Genomic DNA, 26,098 nt, shown 5'->3' on the forward strand with positions numbered 1-26,098 from the left:
GCTCATATTTAAGGGAAGGAAATTTAGACTCCATTTCTTGATGGGAATAGTTTCAAATAATTTGTAGAGATATTTTAAAAGCACACACCATGGAAGTTCTCAGTCTGGAGAACTCTCTGAGAAGCCTAAGTATAGCTGCTGTGGTTGACTACTAATTCAGCATCGAAGGATCTTTGCCTCGGACCTTCCCATGATGTCTCAAAATCAACAGGCCAGCTTACTCTGCCTCACAGACAGTCCAACATCGGGTTGGGGTTGAGTGGTGTGTTACTTTCCCACATACCCTCAACTTTAAAATCCTAGATTTAAGTGACTTCCCTGGTGGCGCAGTGGTTAAGAATCCACCTGCCAGTGCAAGGGACACAGGGTCGATCCCTGGTTCGGGAAGATCCCACATGCCACGGAGCAACTAAGCCCGTGTGCCCCAACTACTGAGCCTGCACTCTAGAGCCCACGAGCCACAACTACTGAGCCCACGTGCCATGACAACTGAAGCCCACGTAGCTAGAGCCCGTGCTCCGCAACAAGATAAGCCACCACAATGAGAAGCCCACGCACCACAACGAAGAGTAACCCCCACTCACCACAACTAGATAGCCCATGCACAGCAATGAAGACCCAATGCAGCCAAAAATAAATAAATGAATAAAAATTTAAAAAAAAAAGAAAGGAGAATGATCAAACCAGAAGAAATAAAGACATTATTAAAAAAAAAATCCTAGATTTAAGAACTCATTCTCTTGCCAGCATTTCTGGAATTCAAGGAGAATTAGTTACATGCATTTGGCATTTTCTTGATCTTGATACTTCGCTGAATTCACCAGCCTACTGCAGAGGGCAACCAATACCACTGTTTGCTGTCTTCAGGAGGTTGGGCTGCAAATAAACCAGTATTAACAGACTTGACTGTAAAAATTTTTTGTGGGTAAAAATTCTTCTGTACTGACATTGACTGATCTTCATTGCTTGGAAGCTTATGGAGAACCTCACCAAGCTATTGGAAGTTTGGGAGATGGGTTTTTCATGGTTTTTGAAAACATTAGTTGCAGTGTACTACTCTGACTTGAATAGCCATCCCATCCGCTTGAACATGTTACACAACCAAGTGGTGGTACCAAAGAGGAAAAGTCAGTTCCTTGTTGTTAGTCTGGCTCCCACCATCTGTCTAAAACTTGTAACTCTGCACACTCACTTTTCAAGGATATTTTATTAGTCCAGATTTGTTGGGAATTTACCATGGACCAAACAAAGTGCAGACAGGCCCATTTCAAGATTCAGACATTTTAGAGGTTCTGTGGGAGGTGGTTCACCATCTAGTTGCTCTGTTCTTCTCAACTGCTTTTGTTGTACATTTTGTGGTGAGGTGAAGGGTTGAGTGGGGAGAAAGCTGACTGGGGTGGTGCCATCTGAAAGTCATCTGAAACCTTGAGAAAAAGAACAGGAGTTTTACATCACACGTGTCTTTCCCTTTCTTCTCCTTTCCTTTTATTCCCCCAGCCTCAAGCAGATTTGCTTTCCCCTCATGAGTTTCCTTTTGTGTTCATACAACTGTGTCCCCAATTCTCCTTTCCCCCTGCTCTTTTTAGGGATCTAATTTAGCCAGTTTTCAGTCAGTGTCAGCAAGAGTTAATTACCTTGATTTTCTAAACAGTGTTACTGTCAACATTAGGTAGACATTCCAATTGGCACTGGCCAAACTGCTTTAATCTAATTGCCTGGTTGCCCCCATTTATTTGCATTTTTCTTCAAAAACATTTAAATCTCAGGCTTATGTTATTCACATTGTATTCCCAACTATTGTATTAAAATAATGACTTCTATATTTGTGAATTATTGGATGCATCTATCTACTTGAATATTATACAAATACCACCCGAGATCATTCGGTTAGAAAGAGCCTCCGAAGGTCAGATAAATGGTTCCCCTAGCTCCTGACAGTTTTCCTCCATAAATAAAAAGAGCAGATAATGATTTAGTCCAGGCTGATTGATCTGAAGGGAAGGAGCACTGTTTCAACTGAAGTTTCGGAGTGGCAGTGCTGGCTCATTGCTTTGTTTCTTGAACTCACCACTGCTAGATGTTGTGAGGAGCTCACAGAAGAGTGAGACGCAGCTCCTAGCCTGCAGCAGTTCATGATGGCAGTAGAAGAAATCTTTGTATCCACCACCTTTTTCATGTATTTGAAGGCTATTAATACTGACCCATATTTTTTTGATATTCCAAAAAGAAAAAAATAAAACATTTCCTGTAAACCAAAACTACAATGAGGTATCACCTCACACTAGTCAGAATGGCCATCATTAAAAAGTCTACAAATAATAATTGCTAAGAGAGGGTGTGGAGAAAAAGGAACCCTCCTACACTCTTGGTGGGAATGTAAATCGGTGAAGTCACTAAGGAGAACAATATGGAGGCTCCTTAAAAAACTAAAAAATAGAGTTACCATGTGATCCTACAATCCCACTCTTGGGCATATATCTTGGGAAAGATGAAAACTCTAATTCAAAAAGATACATGCACCCCAATGTTTATTGCAGCACTATTTACAATAGCTATGACATGGAAGCAACCTAATTGTCCATTGACAAATTAATGGATAAAGAAGATATGGTACATATATACAATGGAATATTACTCAGCTGTGAAAAAGAATGAAATAATGCCATTTGCAGCAATATGTATGGACCTAGAGATTATCATACTAAGTGAAGTACAATAAGTCAGACAGAGAAAGACAAATAATCATATGATATCACTTATATGTGGAATCTAACAAAATGATGCAAAGGAATTTATTCACAAAACAGAAATAGACTCACAGACATAGAAAACAATGTATGGTTACCAAAGGGGAAACGGGGGGAGGGATAAATTAGGGCTTTGGGATTAATAGGTACACACTACTATATATAAAATAGATAAACAACAAGGACCTACAAAGGAATTGTATTCAATATCTTATAATAACCTATAATGGAAAAGAATCTGAAAAAGAATAGATACATATATGTATAACTGAATCACTTTGCTGTACACTTGGAACTAACACAACATTGTAAATTAAATAGACTTCAATTTTAAAAATGGTTAAGAATATAAAAAATAAAACATTTCCAACAGTGAATAATACTCAAATAAATAGCTTCCTTACCTCCAAGGGTACATATGCTAGTGGTAACTTTATTTTCCCCACCAGTGGTTCACAGAACTTTGGACTTCATCTTTTGATGATTCAGGTCTCACTGGTATAGAAAAATGGTACCCTGAGAAGCCTCATATGAAAGAGAATTTTGTGGGCAATGAGGCCATATAAACCCTTGAAATGGCTATCAGAGAGAGAACAATTTTAAGAAAAGACGAGACACAACAAAGCTGAAAGCATACAGCAGTGCTCTTAGCTGATGTCCATCAGAGAGAGACAAGAGTGAGGACACGATGGTCCTTTCTTTCCTCCTAAGGCCTGCTGCCTCCGTTCTGAATGGTGTGTCAGGGGCAGAGCAGGGATCTGATGGTGCCAGGGTCAGCTTCCTCGCCCTCCTGGAATGGCACAGTGCCCTTCCCACAGTCATCAGAGGAGAGGAGGGGTTGCACCGTGCCAGAGAGGCTCTGTTGAAGCATCTCAGAACTGAACTTTCCAGTCACACAGCTTATAGAGGAGACGGCAAATGACACTGCAGGTGTTTGCTCTGCGTCTCATTCAATGAGGAGCCCTCAGGGGAGCTCCTTCCCACACCCCACAGGCTTGGCACTTCTGTTGCTGCTTGTAAACTTATGAAGGACAGCTACAACAGTCCATAGAATTTTAGAATTTTAAATTCATAATTTAGTCCAACCCCTTTATTCATTTATGTGTTTGGAAATAATTTTAAGCTTACAGGATAATTTCAAGTGTATCACAGAGAACTCTTACATATTGCCTTTACCCAAATTTACCAGTTAACGTGTCCCCCATTTGCTTTGTCACTTTTTCCTCTCTCTCTGTTTCTCTTTCTCTTTCTCTCTCAACACACACACCCACATGTGCTCACACATGTGGGTGTGTGTGTGTATATATATACATATATATATGTATACATATTTTTTCTGAACCAGTTGAAAGTTGAAACCATCACATCCTTTTAATCCTAAATAGTTCAGTGTGTATTTCCTAAGGACAAGGACATTTTTCTACAGAATCACAGTATAGTTATCAATTTCAGGAAAGGTAGCAATCTACCATCCATGTTTCAGTTTTGTCAATTGATCCGATAGTGCCTTTCATTGCTTTTTTTCCCTCACTGTTGGATTTGGCCCAGGATCACATTCTGCATTCAGAATGTTGTCATCCGCCTGGAATAGTCCTCACCCCTTCTTGCCTTTCGTGTCATAGATATTGTTGAAGCGTTGCAACCCTGTTTGTTTTTCACGTGAGAAGTTAAGATAGTTCCAGGATTGCACAGCTAGTTATGAAAGAATCAAGATTAGAAACAGGACATTTGAAACACAAAACAGATATGTTTCCAGTTAAGTTACTAAATTTGATAATTAAGAGCAGGCATCATTGCCTTACCTAAGTATTATTAAGTTTTCTTCAACTACTTGGTCACTTCGAAATATAAGCCATCTCTAGAATGTTAGATGAGCAATTACGCACCTGTAGAACCAGTATTTGTTATCCTGAAAAGGCTTAATGCTCACACCTACAATTAGCAAGAAAAAAAGACCTTTAACTTTCATTAGAAAAATACAACTTTTGGTGGCTGCCTTATCCAGCCCAGCAAAACCAACTACTATTTATACCAACAATGTGATTTTTTGCAAACCATGTAAACTTTAGTGATTGAGTAAAGAGTAAAAATGGGGGAAAAAACCCAAAACAGGAAAAAGGCTGAGCTTTGCAATCCACGGGCACCATGGTAGTGCATCCGTTTGTACAGATTAAAGGCCAGCGTACAGAGCAAAATTGAGGAGTATTCTCTGTGAAAAGGGAGATTCCACAGGGCCCACAAGGTAAATGTGCAAGTGTTTGTGGGTTCACTCGTGTGTCTGCACACTTGATACACAAAATTGAGAAAGGCAGATTTGTTTTTTTTCCTTCCCATTCTCCTTTCAGCAAAAGACCAGAAGAAATCGAGGCTGAGAGATTGGACCATCTTTTAGTGAGGGCAGTGAGACCCATAGGAAGAGGCCCTGAAAATGCAACTGAAGCCCCATAACTGCTGTCCTCCCTTCTGAACTCCTCTTCACTTCTTGGACCTCCTATCCCCTCTGTCCTCCCACAGCACAGGGTCCCCACTCCTCCTTAGCCTGCTCCTCCCCTCCAAAGCGGCCTCCTCCTTCTCCCTGATATGCAGAAAATCCAGCTATTTCAGCAGCACCCTCCCTGGGTGTTGCCCTCCCTGTGTTATTAACTAAGCCCTCTGCAGTAGGAATGGGGGTGGTGGTGGAAAGCCATCTCGTCATAGTGATGGTAATAGTAATGTTATAACTACCATTTTTGAGTGCTTACTATATGCTAAGCTCTTCGCATTTGTCAACTCATTTAATTCTCACAACAACCTGACCAGGTGAGACCTGTTTTATTACAGAAGAAACTGAAGCCCAGAGAAGCTACGTAACTTGCTGCAGACCCCAGGGAAGCCTTGATCCAAATCTAGCGGGCTCCAGCGCCCATGCCATTGACCTCTCCTCTCTGCAGTGGCTTGGCTGTCTCTGAAGGCATTTGTGTTTAATGGCAGTCTCTTCTGTTTCTAGGACTCTGCAGTTTGCAAAGCTGGCTGTGTGTTTCTCTGGAACCGCTCATTCCGAGATGTGGGGTTAGTTCTACCCAAGGAATGGGAGGTTGTGCAGGTTACCAGGCAAGAAAATAGCGGCCTTAGTCCTGGAGCCCAGCTCTGATGATTCTAGGCCAGGTGTATCACTCTTCTTTCTAAAACTGGCAAAGCTTCCCAAAGCTCTTACAAGGAAGGCCACACCCTTGACCTTGACTTTCAAGGCCAACAGGAGATGGCTGCATTCACCAATCCAGCTTTATCTTCACCCCACCCCCACCCCCTGCGACTACTCTCCCTGAAGCCACACTGGTCTTCTTTTAGCCCTTGAATTTTCCATGATGCCTCCACCTGAGAGTTTTGTATATGTCGTTTCCTCCGACTGGAATCCTCTTTTCTGTGTCTTCCCTTCAACTAGAGGGAAGAGGGAAATCTCCATTCAGTCAGAACCCTGCAATATGCTCCCTGTCCTTTTCTTTCTTTCTTTGCATGGACCACAGTGAGTTTAATTATATGTTTAGGTAATTATTCACATCCTCTGATAGAATGCATGAAGGAGATATTTTTTAGTAGATTCCTTTGTTAGTTTTGACACTGACAAATTCCCAGTAGGAGACCTTGTATGGGACCAGGCCCTGGAACAGGTGATGGGAGAATACAGAGATGAAGGCGTCATGGCTGCTGCCTTTGGAAAGCTTGCTAGCTAATGAGGAGTCAACTAATATAAGAGCTTTTACTGCAAGGCAGGGTGAATCAGCCAAATGCTCCAAAGAAGCTGGTAGCAGGGGAGCCCAGAGAAAAGTTACAAATTCAGAGGTGATCAGAATAGCACAGAGATTTTGGTATGGAGAGGTCCATGCTTTGATAGGTGAAAAGAATTTCAATTGAAAAGGGGAAGGGCATTATAGGCTAAGTGAATATAGAATAAGGCACACAATTGCTTAAGGACCCAGCAAATCAGAATAGCAAATTGGCTTTATATATATTATTTCCTTTAATCCCTGTGGATGCAGGCACCAAAATGTAAGCCCTACTAGTTCAGGAGTTTCAGTCTGTTTTATTCATTGCTGTATTTCTGGCTCCCACAAAGTACCTGGTAGCACTTTGGTGCTTAATAAATATTTATTGAATGCATAAGGTAGGTACTCATTGCTTCCATTTTACAATTGAGAATATATGCACAAATAAGTGACTCAAGATTACATAGAGCCAGGATTTTAAGAAAATATGGAAAAATATATTTTAAAATGTTGGGGGTGAGAAAAACCTTTTAACGCATAATATGGAGGAAACAGTTGTTTCATATAAAGGAAACAATTGATAACTTTTATTACAAAAATGTTTTAAAAATTGATTTGTCAAGAAAAATTATAAACAAAGTTGTAAGAATCAAAACCATGTGATGTTATTTAACATGATTAAAAAGTAATGTTATTATCCTTAACATATAAAGAGCACTTAGGAGTCAACAGAAAAAGTAAACACCCCAAAAGAAAAATGGACAAATGGACAGATATCATGAAGAAGCAGTTAACAAAAGTACAGATCACAATAATTTTAAAAACTCATATATATATATCTTCACAAGAAATAAAAATGTAAATATATAAATAGTGTGATATTGTTTTAGGTAGCAGCTGACAAAGTACAATGTTGCTCAAGATCCAAGGAAGCAGATACTCTCATACACTGGGTGCAAGACTATGAATTGGTACAGTCTTGCTGGAAAGCATCTAGCAATACACTCCAAAATGTAAATTGAGTATACTCTTTGATTCAGGATTTTAGCAATTCTAAGGAAATATCAAACAATTTTATCAAAATGTCTTTACAAGTAATATTCTGACAGTGTTCTTTATTTTTTTTTCACTGTTGTCAATTTAATTAATACTTTTGACTACACAATCTCCAAAAGAGTAGTTCTCAATTTAACCAAAGCACTTTCCATGATGCCAAAAATTAATGTTTGGTTGCCATCACTCTTGCAACAAAAGTACTTGGACAACTGCCAAATGCAGAGCGCTCGGGTGGGTACCTCAGGATTACACAGATGCAGGCAAGAGCTCAAAGAAACCTTCAGGACAACTTGTTAATTCTTTGATTTTCCTCAGCAACTTCTCCCCTCTTATTTTCTTCAGCAAATATCCAGAACCACCAGTAGTCTGTGTAAATCTACTATTCAACTCCTCACCCTCAGCAAGGGTTGCCTTTAATCACATGTCAAGCAACTGGCTGGAGTGGAATTCTAACCCAATGCTTTCAGCACCATCTTGACTCCCTTTTTTTTTTTTAAATTTATTTTTGGCTGCGTTGGGTCTTCATTGCTGTGCACGGGCTTCCTCTAGTTGTGGCGAGCGGGGGCTACTCTTCATTGTGGTGCGTGGACTTCTCATTGCGGTGGCTTCTCTTGTTGCGGAACACTGGCTCTAGGCACGCGGCTTCAGTAGTTGTGGCACACGGGCTCAGTAGTTGTGGCTCACGGGCTCTAGAGCACAGGCTCAGTAGTTGTGGTGCACGGGCTTAGTTGCTCCAAGGCATGTGGGATCTTCCTGGACCAGTGCTCGAACCCGTGTCCCCTGCACTGGCAGGCAGATTCTTAATCACTGTGCCACCAGAGAAGTCACCTATATTATTTTAAGTAGTGTCAATCCCTACTCTGTGTCAATCTACTAAGTTAACACTACCACCTCCCAAAGTCCTTCAATCCATTAGGTCCTTTCAAAGTTCTGCTAGTGTTAGACGGTTTCCCGCAGAGGTGGGGGGTGGCTGTGACTCACTGTGGGGTCAAGGACACTGGCAGCAGAAGCTCTGGGAAGCATTCCCTGGTGTGAGCTCTCCCAGAGTCCACCATCAGCCCTACCAAAGAGCCGGGCAGGCTCCAGTGCTGGGTTGCCTCAGGCCAAACAACCAACAGGGAGGGAACCCAGCCCCACCCATCAGCAGACAAGCGATTCAGTGTTCTTTATAATACAGTGAAAATTTGGAAACAACTTAAATGTCTATCAATAAGGGATTAGCTAAATAAGTTATAAGATCTATAAATGGATTTCTATGCAGCTATTACATAGGATGGTATATAGTATGGGTTGGCAAACTGGCTCACAGGCCAAATCCAGTTCACTGACTGTTTTTGTTAATAAAGTTTTACTGGCACACAGCCACACTCATTTACTGATACATTGTCTATAGCTAGTTTCGCACTACAATGGTCACTTGAACCTTTGCAACGGAAACCAAATGCCCCAGAGGCCTGAAATATTTACTGTCTGTCCCTATACAAAAATGTTTGCTGACCCCTGATTTATAAATATGTTCATTGTCATGGAAAGCTCTCTGTAACGTATTATTGAGTGATAAAAGCAGGGTACAAAATCACAACTGTAGTGTGATCCCTGTTATATGAAATCATGTGGTAATGGGGAAGGGGGAAAAACACCTTAAATAATGTATTTTTAGGAAAGATGTCTTAAGTTATGTTCACCAGACATAATATGTACTGGGTTACCTGTGAGTTGTGAGATTTTAATTTAATTTTTACTTAACCTCTTTATATTTTTCTGTAATTCCTAAGTTTCTAAAAAAATTTACATAAGTAAAATGGATAAATGGCTATTATCTTTGTTATATTGAGTTCAGAGTTCATATTATTGCTTTTTTTAAAAAAATTAATTAACTAATTTATTTATTTTTGGCTGCATTGGGTCTTCGTTGCTGCGTGCGGGCTTTCTCTAGTTGCGGCGAGTGGGGGCAACTCTTCATTGCAGTGCACGGGCTTCTCATTGCAGTGGCTTCTCTTGTGGAGCACGGGCTCTAGGCACGCGGGCTTCAGTAGTTGTGGCACACAGGCTCAGTAGTTGTGGCTTGTAAGCTCTAGAGCCCAGGCCCAGCACTTGTGGCACACAGGCTTAGCTGCTCCGTGGCATGTGGGATCTTCCTGGACCAGGACTCGAACCCGTGTCCCCTGCATTGGCAGGAGGATTCTTAACCACTCTGGCACCAGGGAAGTCCCATATTATTGCTTTTTGAATAAAGGTCTTAAACTAATAACTCACAAAGAAAGGAAATTGAGCTACTAAGCAGACTGTCAAAGGGAACTGTCAAAGGTTGCAAAAAATGCAAGTTGAAATTGTTTTGGAGGGAGGATGGGGCAGCCTGCAGGGGCAGCAGCTCCTGCCTTCTCTGCAGCTCAGTAGCCAGGGGTGGAAGGAAGCCTCAGGTGAAACCCCAAGTCAGCCCCCACACTGCATCCCACTGTCTCATCTCTCCCCCCTCGTTTTGCTTTCACCATTTGGTTTGGGGATCTATCTGTTCGTGTTTTTTTTTTTTTTCCTTCTTTCCTTCTGAGCCGTGTGGCTGGCAGGGTCTTGGTGCTGCAGCCAGGTGTCAGGCCTGAGCCTCCAAGGTGGGAGAGCCTAGTCCAGGACATTGGACCACCAGAGACCTCCTGGCCCCATGTAATATCAGTCAGCGAGAGCTCCCCGAGAGATCTCCATCTCAACACTAAGACCCAGCTCCACCCAATGGCCAGCAAGCTCCAGGGCTGGATGCCCCATGCCAAACAACTAGCAAGACAGGAACACAACCCCACCCAATAGGAGAGAGGTTGCCTAAAGTCATACTAAGTTCACAGACACCCCAAAACACACTGCCGGACGTGGCCCTGCCCACCAGAAGAACAAGATCCAGCCCCACCCACGAGAACACAGGCACCAGTCCCCTCCACTAGGAAGCCTACACAAGCCACTGAACCAACCTCACCCACTGGGGGAAGACACCAAAAACAACAGGAACTATGAACCTGCAACCTGTGAAAAGGAGACCCCAAACACAGTAAGTTAAACAAAATGAGAAGACAGAGAAATATGCAGTAGCTTAAGGAGCAAGGTAAAAACCCACCAGACCAAACAAATGAGGAGGAAATAGACATTCTACCTGGAAAAGAATTCAGAATAATGATAGTAAATATGATCCAAAATCTTGGAAATAGAATGGAGAAAATACAAGAAATGTTTAAAAAGGACCTAGAAGAGCTAAAGAGCAAACAAACAATGATGAACAACACAATAAATGAAGTTAAAAGTTCTCTAGAAGGAATCAATAGCAGAATAACTGAAGCAGAAGAATGGATAAGTGACCTGGAAGATAAAATAGTGGAAATAACTGCTGCAGAGCAGAGTAAAGATAAAAGAATGAAAAGAATTAAGGACAGTCTCAGATACCTCTGGGACAACATTAAACGCACCAACATTTGAATTATAGGGGTCCCAGAAGAAGAAGAGAAAAAGAAAGGGTCTGAGAAAATATTTGAAGAGGTTACAGTTGAAAACTTCCCTAACATGGGAAAGGAAATAGTCAGTCAAGTCCAGGAAGCATAGAGAGTCCCATACAGGATGAATGCAAGTAGAAACACACCAAGACACATATTAATCAAACTATCAAAAATTAAATACAAAGAAAAAATATTAAAAGAAGCAAGGGGGGGGCTTCCCTGGTGGCGCAGTGGTTGAGAATCTGCCTGCCAATGCAGGGGACATGGGTTTGAGCTGTGGTCTGGGAAGATCCCACATGCCGTGGACCAACTGGGCCCATGAGCCACAACTACTGAGCCTGTGCATCTGGAGCCTGTGCTCCACAACAAGAGAGGCCGCGACAGTGAGAGGCCCGCGCACGGCGGTGAAGAGTGGCCCCCGCTCGCCGCAACTAGAGAAAAGCCCTCGCACAAAAACGAAGACCCAACACAGCCAAAAATTAATTAATTAATTAATTAATTAATTTTTTTAAAAAAGGACACTTCTAGAAAGTGTCCCATTTAAAAAAAAAAAAAAGCAGCAAGGGAAAAACAACAAATAACATATAAGGGAATCCCCATAAGGTTAACAGCTGATCTTTCAGCAGAAACTCTGCAAGCCAGAAGGGAGTGGCAGGACATGTTTAAAGTGATGAAAGGGAAAAACTTACAACCAAGATTACTCAGCAAGGACCTAAATGTAAGACCAGACACTATAAAACTCTTAGAGGAAAACATAGGCAGAACACTCTATGACATAAATCACAGGAAGATCCTTTTTGACCCACCTCCTAGAGAAATGGAAATAAAAACAAAAGTAAACAAATGGGACCTAATGAAACTTAAAAGCTTTTGCACAGCAAAGGAAACCATAAATAAGACAAAAGGCAACCCTCAGAATAGGAGAAAATATTTGCAAATGAAGCAACTGACAAAAGGTTAATCTCCAAAATTTACAAGCAGCTCATGCAGCTCAATATTAAAAAACAAACAACCCAATCCAAAAAGAGACAGAAGACCTAAATAGACATTTCTCCAAAGAAGATATACAGATGGCCAAAAAACACATGAAAGGATGCCCAACCTCACTAATTAGTAGAGAAATGCAAATCAAACCTACAATGAGATATCACCTCACACCAGTCAGAATGGCCATCATCAAAAAAATCTACAAACAATAAATGCTGGAGAAGATGTGGAGAAAAGGGAACCCTCTTGCACTGTTGGTAGGAATGTAAATTGATACAGCCACTATGGAGAACAGTATGGAGGTTCCTTAAAAAACTAAAAATAGAACTACCGTATGACCCAGCAATCCCACTACTGGGCATATACCCTGAGAAAACCATAATTCAAAAAGAGACCTGTAACACAATGTTCATTGCAACACTGTTTACAATAACCAGGACGTGGAAGCAACCTAAGTGTCCATCGACAGATGAATGGATAAAGAAGATGTGGCACATATATACAAGAAATGAAATTGAGTTATTTGTAAGGAGGTGGATGGACTTTGAATCTGTCATTCAGAATGAAGTAAGTCAGAAAGAGAAAAACAAATACAGTATGCTAACACATATATATGGAATCTAAAAAAAAAATGGTTCTGATGAGCCTAGGGGCAGGATAGGAATAAAGATGCAAATGTAGAGAATAGACTTGAGGACACAGGGAAGGGGAAGGGTAAGCTGGGATGAAGTGCGAGAGTAGCACTGACATATATATAGTACCAAATGTAAAACAGATAGCTAGTGAGAAGCAGCTGCATAGCACAGGGAGGTCAGCTCGGTGCTTTGTGACCACCTAGAGGGGTGGGATAGGGAGGGTGGGAGGGAGGCTCAAGAGGGAGGGGATATGGGGATATATGTATGCATATAGCTGATTCACTTTGTTATACATCAGAAACTAACACACTATTGTAAAGCAATTATACTCCAATAAAGATGTTAAAAGAATTGTTTTATTTTTTAAATTAGCAAATTTTAAACCCACTTAATACTGGTTAGGGGGGTTCAATAAAACTCTTCTTACATAAATTGCTGGTCACCTTCTAAATTGTTACAATTTTGGAAAATAATCTAGCAAAGTCTTAATAGCTTTTAATATAACCTTGAACTTCTATACTTTTAATGTATGCCTTGGAATAGTATTCTCACCTTTAGGAACATACACATCTAAAGAAAGAAACTTTGGGCTTCCCTGGTGGTGCAGTGGTTGAGAGTGCCTGCCACTGCAGGGGCAACAGGTTTGATCCCTGGTCTGGGAAGATCCCACATGCTGTGGAGCAGCTAAGCCTGTGTGCCGCAAATACTGAGCCTGCACTCTAGAGCCCGCGAGCCACAACTACTGAGCCCGCGTGCCACAACTACTGAAGCCCGCATGCCTAGCGCCCGTGCTCTGCAACAAGAGAAGCCACTGCAACGAGAAGCCCGCGCACCACAACGAAGAGTAGCCCCCGCTCGCCGCAACTAGAGAAAGCCCACACCCAGCAACAAAGACCCAACTCAGCCATAAATAAATAAATTTAATTTAATTTAATTTAAAAAAAATAAAGAAAGAAACTTTGATTTGGGAAAGACAATATACACCAAGTTTTTCAGTGTAAAATGTTTTTGATTTAAAGTTAAATGGAATTGAACATAAATCCCACGTGTGCTACTTTTACTACAGTGGCAAAGTCTCTACAGGACAATAGCAAGTGCTGCTGAGGATGAGCAACAACTGGAGCTCTCGTGCGTTGCTGGTGGGGATGCAAAACAGCCACTCTGGGAAACAGCTTTTCAGTTTCTTATAAAGTTAAACATATACTTGCAGTGTGATACCCAACAATCCCAACCCTATGTATTTACCCTTGAGAAATGAAAACTTATGTGCACACAAAAACCTGTACATAAACATTTATAGCAGTTCTGTCCATAATTGTCAAAAACTGGAAATAATACAAATGTTCGGTAATGGGTACATCCACACAATGGAATGCAACTCAGTAATAAAAAAAAAAAGGAGCATGCTGTTGATACCCACAACTTGCATGAATCTCAAAGGCTCTATGGTGAGTGAAAGAAGGCAGTCTCAAAAGCTGACACACTGTATGATTCCATTTGTATGGCCTTCTTGACAAGACAAAATTAAAGGGATGGAGAATAGATAAGGGGTTGCCAAGTGTTAGGCCTGGGGATGTGACTATAAAGGGACAGCACTGGTGTTTGGGGGATGATGGAACTGCTCTGTCTCCATATTGTGGTGGTAGTTACACAAATCTATGCACATATTATAATTCATAGAACTGCACATCCCAAAATAGTCAATTTTACTATATGTTAATTTAAAAATAAAATTAAAATAAATATATGTAGGAAAAAATAGAAGGTAACACACAAAAATTACAGTATTATTTGTTTAAAATCATGATTTTATGGGCAACTTTCTTATTTTTCCAATTTTATATGAATAAATTATTTTTATAATTCGAATAATATACTTACAAACAAACCTATCCAGGAACTCTAAAGTCCTAGCAGTGTATGCAGTTTGGGAAGACAACAGATAGCCTTCATACTGCAATTGTATCTGAAGGCACTGTGCATCCTGGTCATTGAGGGCAGTTCAAATTGTGTCCAGGAGTCTGTTTATGAAATTAATAAAGTATGCAATTCACTTTAGAAAGTGGAAGTAGAAGTAATAACAGAATTTTTGCTTCCTTAAAAAGTCTCTTTTATCCACAAAATTTACTCTTGTAGAATTCCTCATTCACTTTTTTTTCCCCTCATTCACTTTTGATGCCAAATAAATGAGATTGTGTCAAAAGGCAGTAATAACCCCATATACACATGCATTATCTCGTGTTATCCAATCCTGAGAAGGTGAGTGGGGTTAGTGTACGCTCATCTCTTTGCAGAGAGGAAACCGAGGTAGAGAAACACTGGAGTGTAGGCAGCGTGGCAATAAAAATTCCATTTGCTTTAACTTTTCTCCCAGGAGGCAGACTGTATTTTTTTGTGGCTTGCCAATAATGATATATAAGGTAATATTATCATATTGTTTTCTCTTGAGACTTTCCTGGACATCATTAGGAATGAAATAAGTGTTGTATACCTTGGGAGATAAAGTATTTGTTTTCTCACTGAAAATTCACAAGTACTTTGACTGTAATGAAATACTCTCATCTGTTTGGTTTTTCAGGATTTTGTATTGCACGCTGATTCTGCCTCTGCAGTACCTTGAGCCTTTCTTTTCATGCATCTTCCTCAACCTACAGCTCATGGTCCTGCAAGTTCTTAATCTTTACTGGGGTTACTTCATCCTGAAGATGCTCAAAAGATGTATATTCACGAAGGTAAGGGCTGTTCAAGTCTTATTGCTCTTAACAAATAGATTTCATTGCCAGATTGAAGGTGAGGCCCAGCTGGTGGAACATTCTACTTAATTTATAGTTAACCAGAATTTTTTTTCTTGATTTGATCGTTCTTGATACAAGTTTCTCCAAACTATAGATTTTTCATTAAGTAGATTTCTAAGGTGTTCTTAAGAAATTGCTTTTATTAGAGGACAAGGGTTTTTTTTGAAAATTTTTGTCCAAAAATTGAATGCTGCTTCTTAAAGAATGTCCTAATAAGTCTAAATTTGCTCCAGTTTGGGGCAAGCTTTATGGTGATAGTTGGGTACTGTTTCAGATCCTTGGTTTGTTTACCTTTGCTGAACATCCAATTTGCACATAATGCTCTCCCCCTGAGCTTTCTCTTCCTCTCTGAAACTTTGTCCATCATTTGCCTATACTTTTTTCTGAAAATATCTTCCCTAAGAAATTAATAATACATTTTAGACAATAGAAGGGGTTTTTTTTGTTTGTTTTGTTTTGAATTCTAGTTTTTAATTTCAGAACAGGGGAGGAGAGGGCTTCAGAAATGAATAAGACATAATCACTGCCTTGGGGAAACAGCCCAGCATATAGTCGGGGAATATTCACCTACTAGCAACTACATATATTGTACAGAATGTCCTGTGCTGAAGAGAGGTCCCAGAAACGTGCTGAGAAAGACAAAAGAGAAATTAGGGGACCAGGGAAAGTTTTATTGAATAGATGGAATTTGACTGGAGTCTTTAAGGCACGTTAAAAAAAAAAAATCAAATCACAGCTCCTTCCTTGCCTGGAAATCATACATCCAAGGGAATTTTAATTAAGAATCTTTCAAGGTAAAAAGTTACAGCTGGCCCACTTTTGGGTGTTACCTAATCCATGTATAACACAGCATTGTATCGTGACCAGAATGAGTGACTCATATGTAACAGGTATGCTGATAATTTATCAGATAAGCTCATTTTTTGATCAACTCTCTGATTAATTCATTTTCCTCCTTTGCAATTGTGTCTCAAAGATCATTGAAGAGCTGACAAATGAAGTGGATGTGGCCATAATTGACCTCTAGATCTTCTAAATCTAGAGAGAGGTGTAGGAAATTGGGCTACATCTGCATTAATCTCAAGCCAAATCCTGAAAGTTTTTTTACTTTTTTAAACTAAATTACTGACTTGAGCTTGTTTTCCTGAGAGTAGATTCTTTCCTTTAAAGCTGGAGTGCCAAAAAAAAAAAAAAAAATTTCATTGAATGGTTCTAGTTTATTAATGTTCTAAATAGTTTTTCTATGATCTCTGCAAAAGTTATTTTATCCCTAAGTGACAGATACAGTTGAAGTAACTGAGATAAACTTAAGAATTTGAGCAGTTAGACAATTTGCACATCCAGGGGTTGGACAGAAGGCAGGTCACTGAACTGAGCCTGCCCGACCTTTGGGTCCAGCCTTCCTGGAGCTCCTGTCCCTAGGCAGAAATTGTTCCCTTATTAACTGGTGAGTGACAGTAATTACAGGCTTGGAAGGGATCCAGGCAGAACAAAACTTGGAAACCAGAAAATACTCGTTTGGTTTCATCATGATTTTCATATTTCTGATCTCTAATGGGTTGTACCAAGCCTGATAAAAACGCAGTGGGTTGGGGAGCTGTGGACAGGAATTCCTGATTTCTCATGCTGTACTTTGGAAAAGCTGTTTCCAATTGCAATTTGACAGCAGCAGTGGAGGCCCCCGCGGCCCTAATCCTTGCAGTCCGCATGACTTCAGCTGGCTTGCATATGCACTCTGTTTTCCACAGCAGTGGCAAATCTGGCTGTGAAATCAGCTTCTTCCTCCAAAGCCATAAAGCCGACTTTTAAAGAATGCTGTTTGAAGGCATAGTTGCATTGCAAAGGGGAGGAGAGGGACAGAGGCAGGAGTTGAAATTTTTAGAGGAACAACTAACAAGTCAGTTTTCAATTCTATTTAATAAATATTTAGCATTTCATACACACCACAATTGTTACCAAGGTGACTAACTCTTGATATTTAAAAAATGGAATTGCAGAGGTTTGTAGGCCTCCAAAAAAAATTTTTTTTTTAATCCTATAACAGCGATTGAGAATTTGTCTTTTCAAGTTCTTTATGTCTGGCAGGGCCCTAATAAGTAATTTTGAATAAGTAAATGAATAAATAATTTGGATGGCAAGTTACAAAATAATTTATTAATCTGTTTATGGTCTCTATGAATTTGCATGGTAGACTGAAAAGACAAAAGTGATTATTCTTAAAAACAGCGATTTTTTTGAAGTATTCACATCTTATTTTCCCTAAACAATAATATTGTTGCATGCATATGATGAGTGAGGACCTTCTACCATTTGCTACCTTAAAATAACAATATCACTGTAATTTCAGGCCACTAACATATACACACCATAGTTAGTTAGCAGTCATCTTGCTGTTTGAGAACAAGAGTTGGCACTGAAACTTAACTGGTTCCTATAAAGTGGATGATTTTGTGATGAACTACCAGCCCACACATCACATCCGGAAGTATGACGGGCTGACATATTCAACTTGTCATTCTCTTCGCAAACATGAGAAGTGCTTTCAGAGGAACTTAGAAGAAGCATAGCATGCTTTTGTTTAATATTACTTAAGAGAACTTGATCATCCTTAAGCTTTTATTTTCTTCTTTCTAAATATCATACTGAGTGCTGGCCAGCTCGAGCATGTTTCTGTGACATCTTAGACTGGTTCATTGCCAGGATGTGGAGGTGGAGCTGTAGCCTGCAGCCCTTACAGCCAGGCTGGAGAAGCCAGCCCCTTGGCCACTGGCCCCAGCGATCTGCCCTCGACAGGCAGTGTCCCTTAAGTTCACAGAATGACATTTACACATGCTGAACTGTTTCAGTTAAAGAAAGGAACCCTCTAATACACATGAGGAAACTGAGGTCTCAACCAAATTCACACAGTAATTGCATGGCAAAGCCTGAGTCTCTTAACTTGTAATACTTCACCTTTTCTAATTATTCAGGGAAGAAAATTAATAACCAGAAAATTAATTTAAAATACTTGTATGGAGTAAAAAATAGTGAGTACAGAAACAAATTGAGTAATCAAGATAGTAGATTAAAACACAGACAGATCCTTCAAGTTATTTTTGAACTTTTTAAAAGCATAAAAACAGTTTTGTAATTATTTTTTAAGTAATTTTTATTTTTAATAATTTTTACTTCCTAGTGAAACATTTAGGGTAATAGCTAAGACTACAGGCTCTGTGTAGATTCAAATCTTAGCTTCTCCCATTTATGGCTGTGTGATCTTGGGCATATTATTTCTATTTATTGCCTCAGTTTCCTCACCTGTAACATGGGGCTGATGATATTAGTGCCTCCCTGACAGGAGAAAGCCCATAGAACAGCATCTGGCATCCAGTGCGCACATGATAAACATTAGCTGCCATCATCACTGTCACTGTTACAATATACACGGGTTCCTTGGGCAGAGACCTTGTGAATTCCAAGTGGCCTGACAGTTTGCTGTCACTCAAGCTCTCTCTTCCATTTGCTTAAATAAGGCTGCAGCTGATGTCAGGGGTCAGAGTCCTAGACTTCTACCAGTGGCTCTAATGACAGTTTCCTAAGCTGTCTTCTGCCAGTTGACTTTCATGACTCACATTCTAGATGGTACTTTTTGACACATTCTCTCAGATACTAGCGTATTAGGGAAGAAATACAAAATCTGTAACTTCCAAGAAGACTTCAAGTCTCTTTTGTTAGTAGGCAGTAGTGGATGTAAAAACTGCCATTTGCTGAACAAGACATTATAAAAATACCACAAAGGCTGACTACTGAGTGTTAGAAAAATGCTATTGGTTTATATTTCCATATTTCTGGATATTTATATAGATTAACTAGATTAACAACGTATTCAAGAAACAACAGTGGAATTTGTAAAATTTGATAACAAAAATAACTTTGCAAAGTTGCCAGGCTCAAAGAATTTCAAATTTGAATATTCTATACTACATGTTCAGCCCAGCCACAAAATAGAGAATCCCATAGGATTTTAGAGCTAGAAGAGACCACTAAATGTCTACCAGGACACCAGGACCCTCCTCACGGCCTTGCTACTGCAGCTTACCACTCATGTTCATGTAGATGGTAGTCTCTCTTGTCTGGAGGAAGAGAGAGCTGAGTGAGGAAGGGACGTGCCTTACCCGAGGTCACACAGGAGTGGGGATTCCTGAGGCTAATTCTGTGCTCTCTGCCTCCCCAGGAATAGTGTGCATCTGTGTGTGTGTGTGTTTAGTGTGGCTTACGCTCCGTTCCCACAAACTTCATGATCTTATCATAAACTTTGCTTGGTTACCTTACAAATAATCAATTAATTCCAGCTCTTCATAGAGGGTTCTCTTTAGAAAATCTCATTAAGGTTATTCCCATTAGGGGATTTTCTGGCTTAAATCAGTCATAAACCTATTTTTTTTTTTTTTGAGGATACGGGGAGGGGGAAGAGTAAGCTGTGACAAAGTGAGAGAGTGGAATGGACATATATACACTACCAAACGTAAAATAGATAGCTAGTGGGAAGCAACCGCATAGCACAGGGAGATCAGCTCGGTGCTTTGTGACCACCTAGAGGGATGGGATAGGGAGGGTGGGAGGGAGGGAGATGCAAGAGGGAAGAGATATGGGAACATATGTATATGTATAACTGATTCACTTTGTTATAAAGCACAAACTAACACACCATTGTAAAGCAATTATACTCCAATAAAGAGGTTAAAAAATAAATAAATAAATAAATAAACCTGAAGTGTAAAGTTGTTTAAAGAAGTCAAAGTAGACTAGGCAACCATCTGAATGGTTCTAAGATAATAAAGAAAGGGGGAAAAAATGTATCATAAGTAAGAGCCAAGCCCTACAAGTAAACCGGCCTCTTCCCAGCTCCATGCCCGCAACGGAATTCCTGTTGCTTTGCCTTCGACTGGGAGGCCTCCGAAATAGACCCACAGGTACAGCCAGGGCACCAAGGTGGTTGCTTGGGAGAAGACCCAACCTCACACTCACAATGGAGATAGAAGCGGCCCAGAACTGGAAGGAGGGGGTCACCTGCTAAAAGGGAAAAATGGAGGCTCAGAGGCCGTGCAAATCAGGACTGGAACCCCCAGCAACCTTCTCAGTGAATACCTCTTTTCCACACCAGGATAACATTATGCAGGCATTTTCTTACACTGGCATGGTCATAAAACAAGATTTTATTTCAGTTTTCTTCAATCCACCCTCTCTTCCTTTGGAGGCATGGAAAGCAGCTGGGTGCCGGCAGCTGAGTGGGGCCTCATCCCTCTAGGAGATTTCAGATGCTGGGTGTCTGTTTAAAAATGGCGGACCTGGGGCTTCCCTGGTGGCACAGTGGTTAAGAATCTGCCTGCCAATGCAGGGAATACGGGTTCGAGCCATGGTCCGGGAAGATCCCACATACCGCGGAGCAACTAAGCCCATGCGCCACAACTACTGAGCCTGCACTCTAGAGCCCGTGCTCCGCAACAAGAGAAGCCACCGCGATGAGAAGCCCACGCACCACAATGAAGAGTAGCTCCAGCTTGCCACAACTAGAGAAAGCCCACGCGCAACAACGAAGACCCCACACAGCCAAAAATAAACAAATAAGTTAAAAAAAAATGGCGGACCTCCCTTCCCTGCAATTGCCCATGAATTATGTAATTATACAGTGATTTTCCATACTTTATCACATATTGACTCCCTTTGTGTGTGCTCTTAACTTTTTTGTCTTATGCGTTTTCTAACAATGGTTTTCAAGATACTGTTCTTGGAGGTACTGGACTACACAGGACGTCTGATGAACAAGAGGTTAACTGAAGCTGTTATAAAAGGAAGGGACTTGTTCAGGTGAGAGCTGTCCCATGAAGCATTTTTGAAGATAGCAATGGGTACTTAAATCCTGCCTTTCTTTCCTCTGTCCCAAATGTTGACCTGATGCTCCCCTGATGGTATTTTGCTGAAGCTGAAAAGGAGGGTGAGCTATGGGTGAAAAGTGAAGAGATAAAAGAAGCTCTGACATCTCTTGTAGCCACGGTTTAAAAAATAATTTCACAAAATGCAATGGGTTTTTATATATTCCTGAAAGGAATGGATATTCTTCATTTTATTAGTAGAAAAACAGACACACAAACACATGCATGTAAACACACACACACAGATGTTGTATATGGAACTTGAGTTTCTGTTTCTGTATCAGCCTAGACAAGGGGACAAGCACAATTCATGGCTTGTTAATAAATCTACGCATTCACACCAGTATGTGAAAGTTTTATTAATGGCCTCTTGGGGCAGAGAGATTGGTAAGAGCAGGTGTTGGGGGAGAGTGTGCCCTGGCCAACACTGTCCCTGTTTACCTCCCAGTTTTCTGTGGCTGTACCCCTCCCTGTGTGGGGCGAGGTCCCAACCCCCACTACATAAGTCTCAGAAGGGAGCTTTATGTAACACAAAAGGAACCCTATTCCTGAAAACTCATTCTGTTTGTAGATATGGATAAAATTAGTTCCTTTTTAAAACGTTTTCATTTTGATTTATCATGTGGGCTTTAGCGCTTGAATGATTTATGACGCAGATGGCTTTATCTGAGTTCTGTTTTGGGGAATAACAAGCATGCCATCTGTGGAACTCTGACTCTCAGTGGGGCTGTTTTCTGCAAATGGTGTCTCCTTGCCACACGCGGCATACTCAGGAAATCTTAAAGCGAGCAGCACTGGGCACGTGCCCTCTTCCTGTGGCTCTGAAGCACGTTCTGCAGGCCTGCCCTGAGACCTGTCATTTCCTCAATGTTGCTCGAAGCATCTCGGGCCTGTAGGTATACTTCTGTAATGTTTTCGGTGTGAACCTGGAGACTGTGGTCAGATCTTCTAAGGGAATGGGATTGGCAGTTCTTACTCGTTGGCTGGGTTGGAACCTCTGACCCAGTCGCTGGAGCACTGCGCTGAGGCCTGGCCACAATGGGGACACAGTCTAAAGTCAGTACTGGTCCCACCCAGTAGCTACACCGGGTGGCTACTTACATCATGATTTGATAGAAACCAGTCAACCTCCCTGCACCCCTAACAATCTATTTACCCACTTCTCTGGGTGTGAGATGGTGTGAAGAGTGTAGAGAAAGTCCAGCCTCCTTGAGGCCCCAAGATCTTGGCTGTCCAGAAAATGAATAATGAGGGGAGGGTAAAACTCAGTGAATGCGTAGAAGAGACCTAATCAAACTTTGTCTACTTTCTGTAGCCATTGTTTCTTCCCCATATCAGTTGTGAGTATTTGTGTGTGTGTGCGCATGTGTATACACAGAAGGCTTTTAGGGGTACTCTGGGATTCCACACCTGTGAGGGAGGGAAAGGAGCTGGACTGGGCAGAGGGAGAAATTAAACTGTGATGCAATTGCTACAAAGGCCTCAGCCAACCCTATAGAGCACTCTAGAGCTGAGTGGCCCTTCAGAGATATCCCAGTTGAAGCAAAGGGGCCAGACCTCTGTACCCCAGCATTAGCCTGTTACTGGACGTGGGCTGCCCTGTGGAAAGGGGCATAACCCTGGTCAAGGGAGCTCCCTTCAGCCAAGGATAAGACCAGAGAAGGACACAGCTGGGAGCTCCCATAGCTGGGAAATTAGATCTGTGGTCCTGAAGGGGTTTCTGGGCTGTGCATCATGGTGTCCACATGGCCTCCGATCTCTGCCTGCCCTACCCTGGACCTAACGCCAGCCCCCACAAAGAGGATTGCATTTACCCTCTGTAGGGAGGCAGACTAAGGATCAAAGGGTATGGCTTCCCAAACACTGAGATGTGAGGCCTTGGAGGATTTATTTATTTTTTCACCCTCTGTTTTCTTTCTTTCTTTGTTTTTTAATTGAAGTATAGTTGATTTACAATATTATATTAGTTTCAAGTGTACAACATAATGATTCAATATGTTTATAGATTATATTCCATTTATGGCTATATTTCCCCATGCTGTACAATATATCCTCATTGCTTATTTATTTTCTACATAGTAGTTTGTGTCTCTTGATCCCATACCCCTATCTGCCCCTCCCCCCTCCCTTCTCCCCACTGGTAACCACTAGTTTGATCTCTGTATCTGTGAGTCCATTTCTGTTTTGTTATATGCATTCGTTTGTTTTATCTTTTAGATTCCACATGTAAATAACATAGAGTGTTTGTCTTTGTCTGACTTATTTCACTAAGCATAATACTCTTTAGGTCCATTCATGTTGTTGCAAATGGCAGAATTTCATTCTTTTTTAATGGCTGAGTAATATTCCATTGTATATATATACCACATCTTCTTTATCCATTCTTCTGTTGATGAGCGCTTACTTAGGTTGCTTCCATGTCTTGGCTGTTGTAAATAATGCTGCTATGAACATTAGGATATATGTATCTTTTCAAATTAATGTGTTCGTTTTCTTCTGATATATGATGGGAATTGCTGTGGGATTGCTGGGTCATATGGTAGTTGTATTTTCAGTGTTTTTGAGGAACCTCCATACTGTTTTCCATAGTGGCTGCACCAACTTACAATCCCACAAACATTGTACTAGGATTCTAAATGATAATCTTGCTGGGTAGAGTACACTAGTTTGCAAGGTTTCCCTTTCAGCGCTTTAAATATGTCATGCCACTCCCTTCTGGCCTGCTAAGTCACTGCAGAAAAATCAGCTGATAGCCTTATGGGGGTTCCCTTGTATATGACTCGTTGTTTTTTTCTTGTTGCCTTTAGAATTCTCGCTTTATCTCTAACTTTTGCCATTGTAATTGTGATATGTCTTGGTGTGGGTCTGTTTGGGTTCGTCTTATTTGGTTCATCTTCTGTGCCTCTTGTACCTGGATATCTGTTTCCTTCTTCAGGTTTGGGAAGTTTTCAGCCATAATTTCATTAAATACATTTTCAACCCCCTTTTCTCTCTCTTCTCCTTCTGAGATACTTGATGATATCCCAGAGATCCCTTAAACTATTTCCACTAAGAAAAAGAATTTTTTTCTTTTTGCTGTTCAGATTGTGTGATTTCCATTTTTCTATCTTCTAGATAACTTATGTGTTCTTCTGTATCTAGTCTGCTGTTCATTCCTTTTAGTGTGTTTTTTACTTCAGTTATTGTATTCTTCAGTTCTGACTGGTTATTTATTTATTTATTTTTATAAATTTATTCATTTATTTTTATTTATTTATTTTTGGCTGCACTGGGTCTTCATTGCTGTGTGTGGGCTTTCTCTAGTTGCGGTGAGCGGGGGCTACTCTTTGTTGTGGTGTGTGGGCTTCTCATTGCGGTGGCTTCTCTTGTTGCGGAGCACAGGCTCTAGGCATGCGAGCTTCAATAGTTGCAGCACGCAGGCCCAGTAGTTGTGGCTCATGGGCTCTAGAGCGCAGGCTCAGTAGTTGTGGTGCCCAGGCTTAGTTGCTCTGCAACATGTGGGATCTTCCTGGACCAGGGCTCGAACCCATGTCCCCTGCATTGACAGGCGGATTCTTAACCACTGCACCACCAGGCAAGCCCTGACTGGTTATTTTTTATACTTTCTAGTTCCTTGTTAAAATTTTCACTGTGTTCATCTGTTCTTTTCCCTGATTCAGTTAGCATTCTTATTACTAATGCTTTGAATTCTTTATCTAGTAAATTGTTTATTTCTGTTTCGTTAGTGTTGTTTTTTTCAGGGGTTTTCTCTTGCTCTTTCAATTGAGACAAATTCCTCTGTCTTATTTTGCTTATCTTCCTCTCTCTATGAAATTAGGTGAAATAGTTACCTACTGCAGTCTTGAAGGGATGTCCTTATGTGGGAGCATCCCTATATAGTCTGCATGTGCCCAGTGGCTTTGGTGGGAGAGTTGGATCTGGCATGAACACAATTCATGTCTTTCCTCAGGGTGTACTGGCAGCTATCCCCTTGGTAGGAGGTGGGCCTGGAGAAGGAAGGGCTAGGACCAAAGCCAGGTGTGAGGTAGGGCTTCCCCTCTGCTCAGTGGATGTCACCCCCCTACTGGGGGTGGGGTCATGTCCCAAGTTGCTGGAGCAGAAACCCAGAGGGTCAGGTGGAGCTGGCACAGCTCTTTTTAAGTGTGTGCTCTACACCCCTCCCAGCAATGGCATACTCAGCCCCAGTGGGGAGCAGTGCTGGAGCAAGAGGGGCTGGTGTGGGTATTCAACGAGGGGCAGGGCAGGGCCTGTGGCAGTCTGGCTGCCATCAGAGATGTAATCTGCCTCTGATGCACTGTCTCTGCAATCGCCAGGAATGGCTGCCTGCTCCCTGCTCAGGTGCTGCTTAGGGTTTGAGCTGCCGCAGCATCTCACAGCTGAGCTTTTTCCTTGGTTGTGGCTGCCTATGTTCCCATGTGGAGTTACAATGCAGGGCAAACAGTGCTGGGGTGTTGGGTCAGCTCAGGCTGGGGTGCGCACTGAGGTGGTCATGGAAAACCAGTCAGCCAGCCGTGTGGTCTCAATCCGCCCTTTCTGCCCTGCTTTGGGAGCAAGCAAGCATTCCCACACTCCTCATGAGCGGAGTCCAGGCTTCCCTCAGCCCTTCTATTAGTACCACCAGCCCTCCAACTAGCCAAGGGGTCTCATCTTCCCTTTGTCGGACCCCAGAGCTGAGGCGGCCAATATGTGGCTCAAACTGCTCACTCCCCAGGGAGGATCTCCACCCATGTCATCTCCCTTTTCTCTGAGT

The 26,098-nt window shown here is 41.4% G+C and overlaps 1 protein-coding gene across 1 annotated transcript in view; it reads left to right on the top strand.

Annotated features, from left to right (window-relative positions):
- Positions 1-26,098, top strand: part of CERS3 (ceramide synthase 3) — a 141,776-nt gene that overhangs the window by 69,042 nt on the left and 46,636 nt on the right. The window contains exon 11 of the mRNA XM_082386845.1: positions 15,220-15,373. Within this exon, the coding sequence (XP_082242971.1) occupies positions 15,220-15,373 (154 nt within the window). The remainder of the gene's footprint in view (positions 1-15,219; positions 15,374-26,098) is intronic.

This window comes from Balaenoptera borealis (genome assembly GCF_965194805.1).
Source record: "Balaenoptera borealis genome assembly, chromosome: 3".
Taxonomy (NCBI): Eukaryota; Metazoa; Chordata; class Mammalia; order Artiodactyla; family Balaenopteridae; genus Balaenoptera; species Balaenoptera borealis.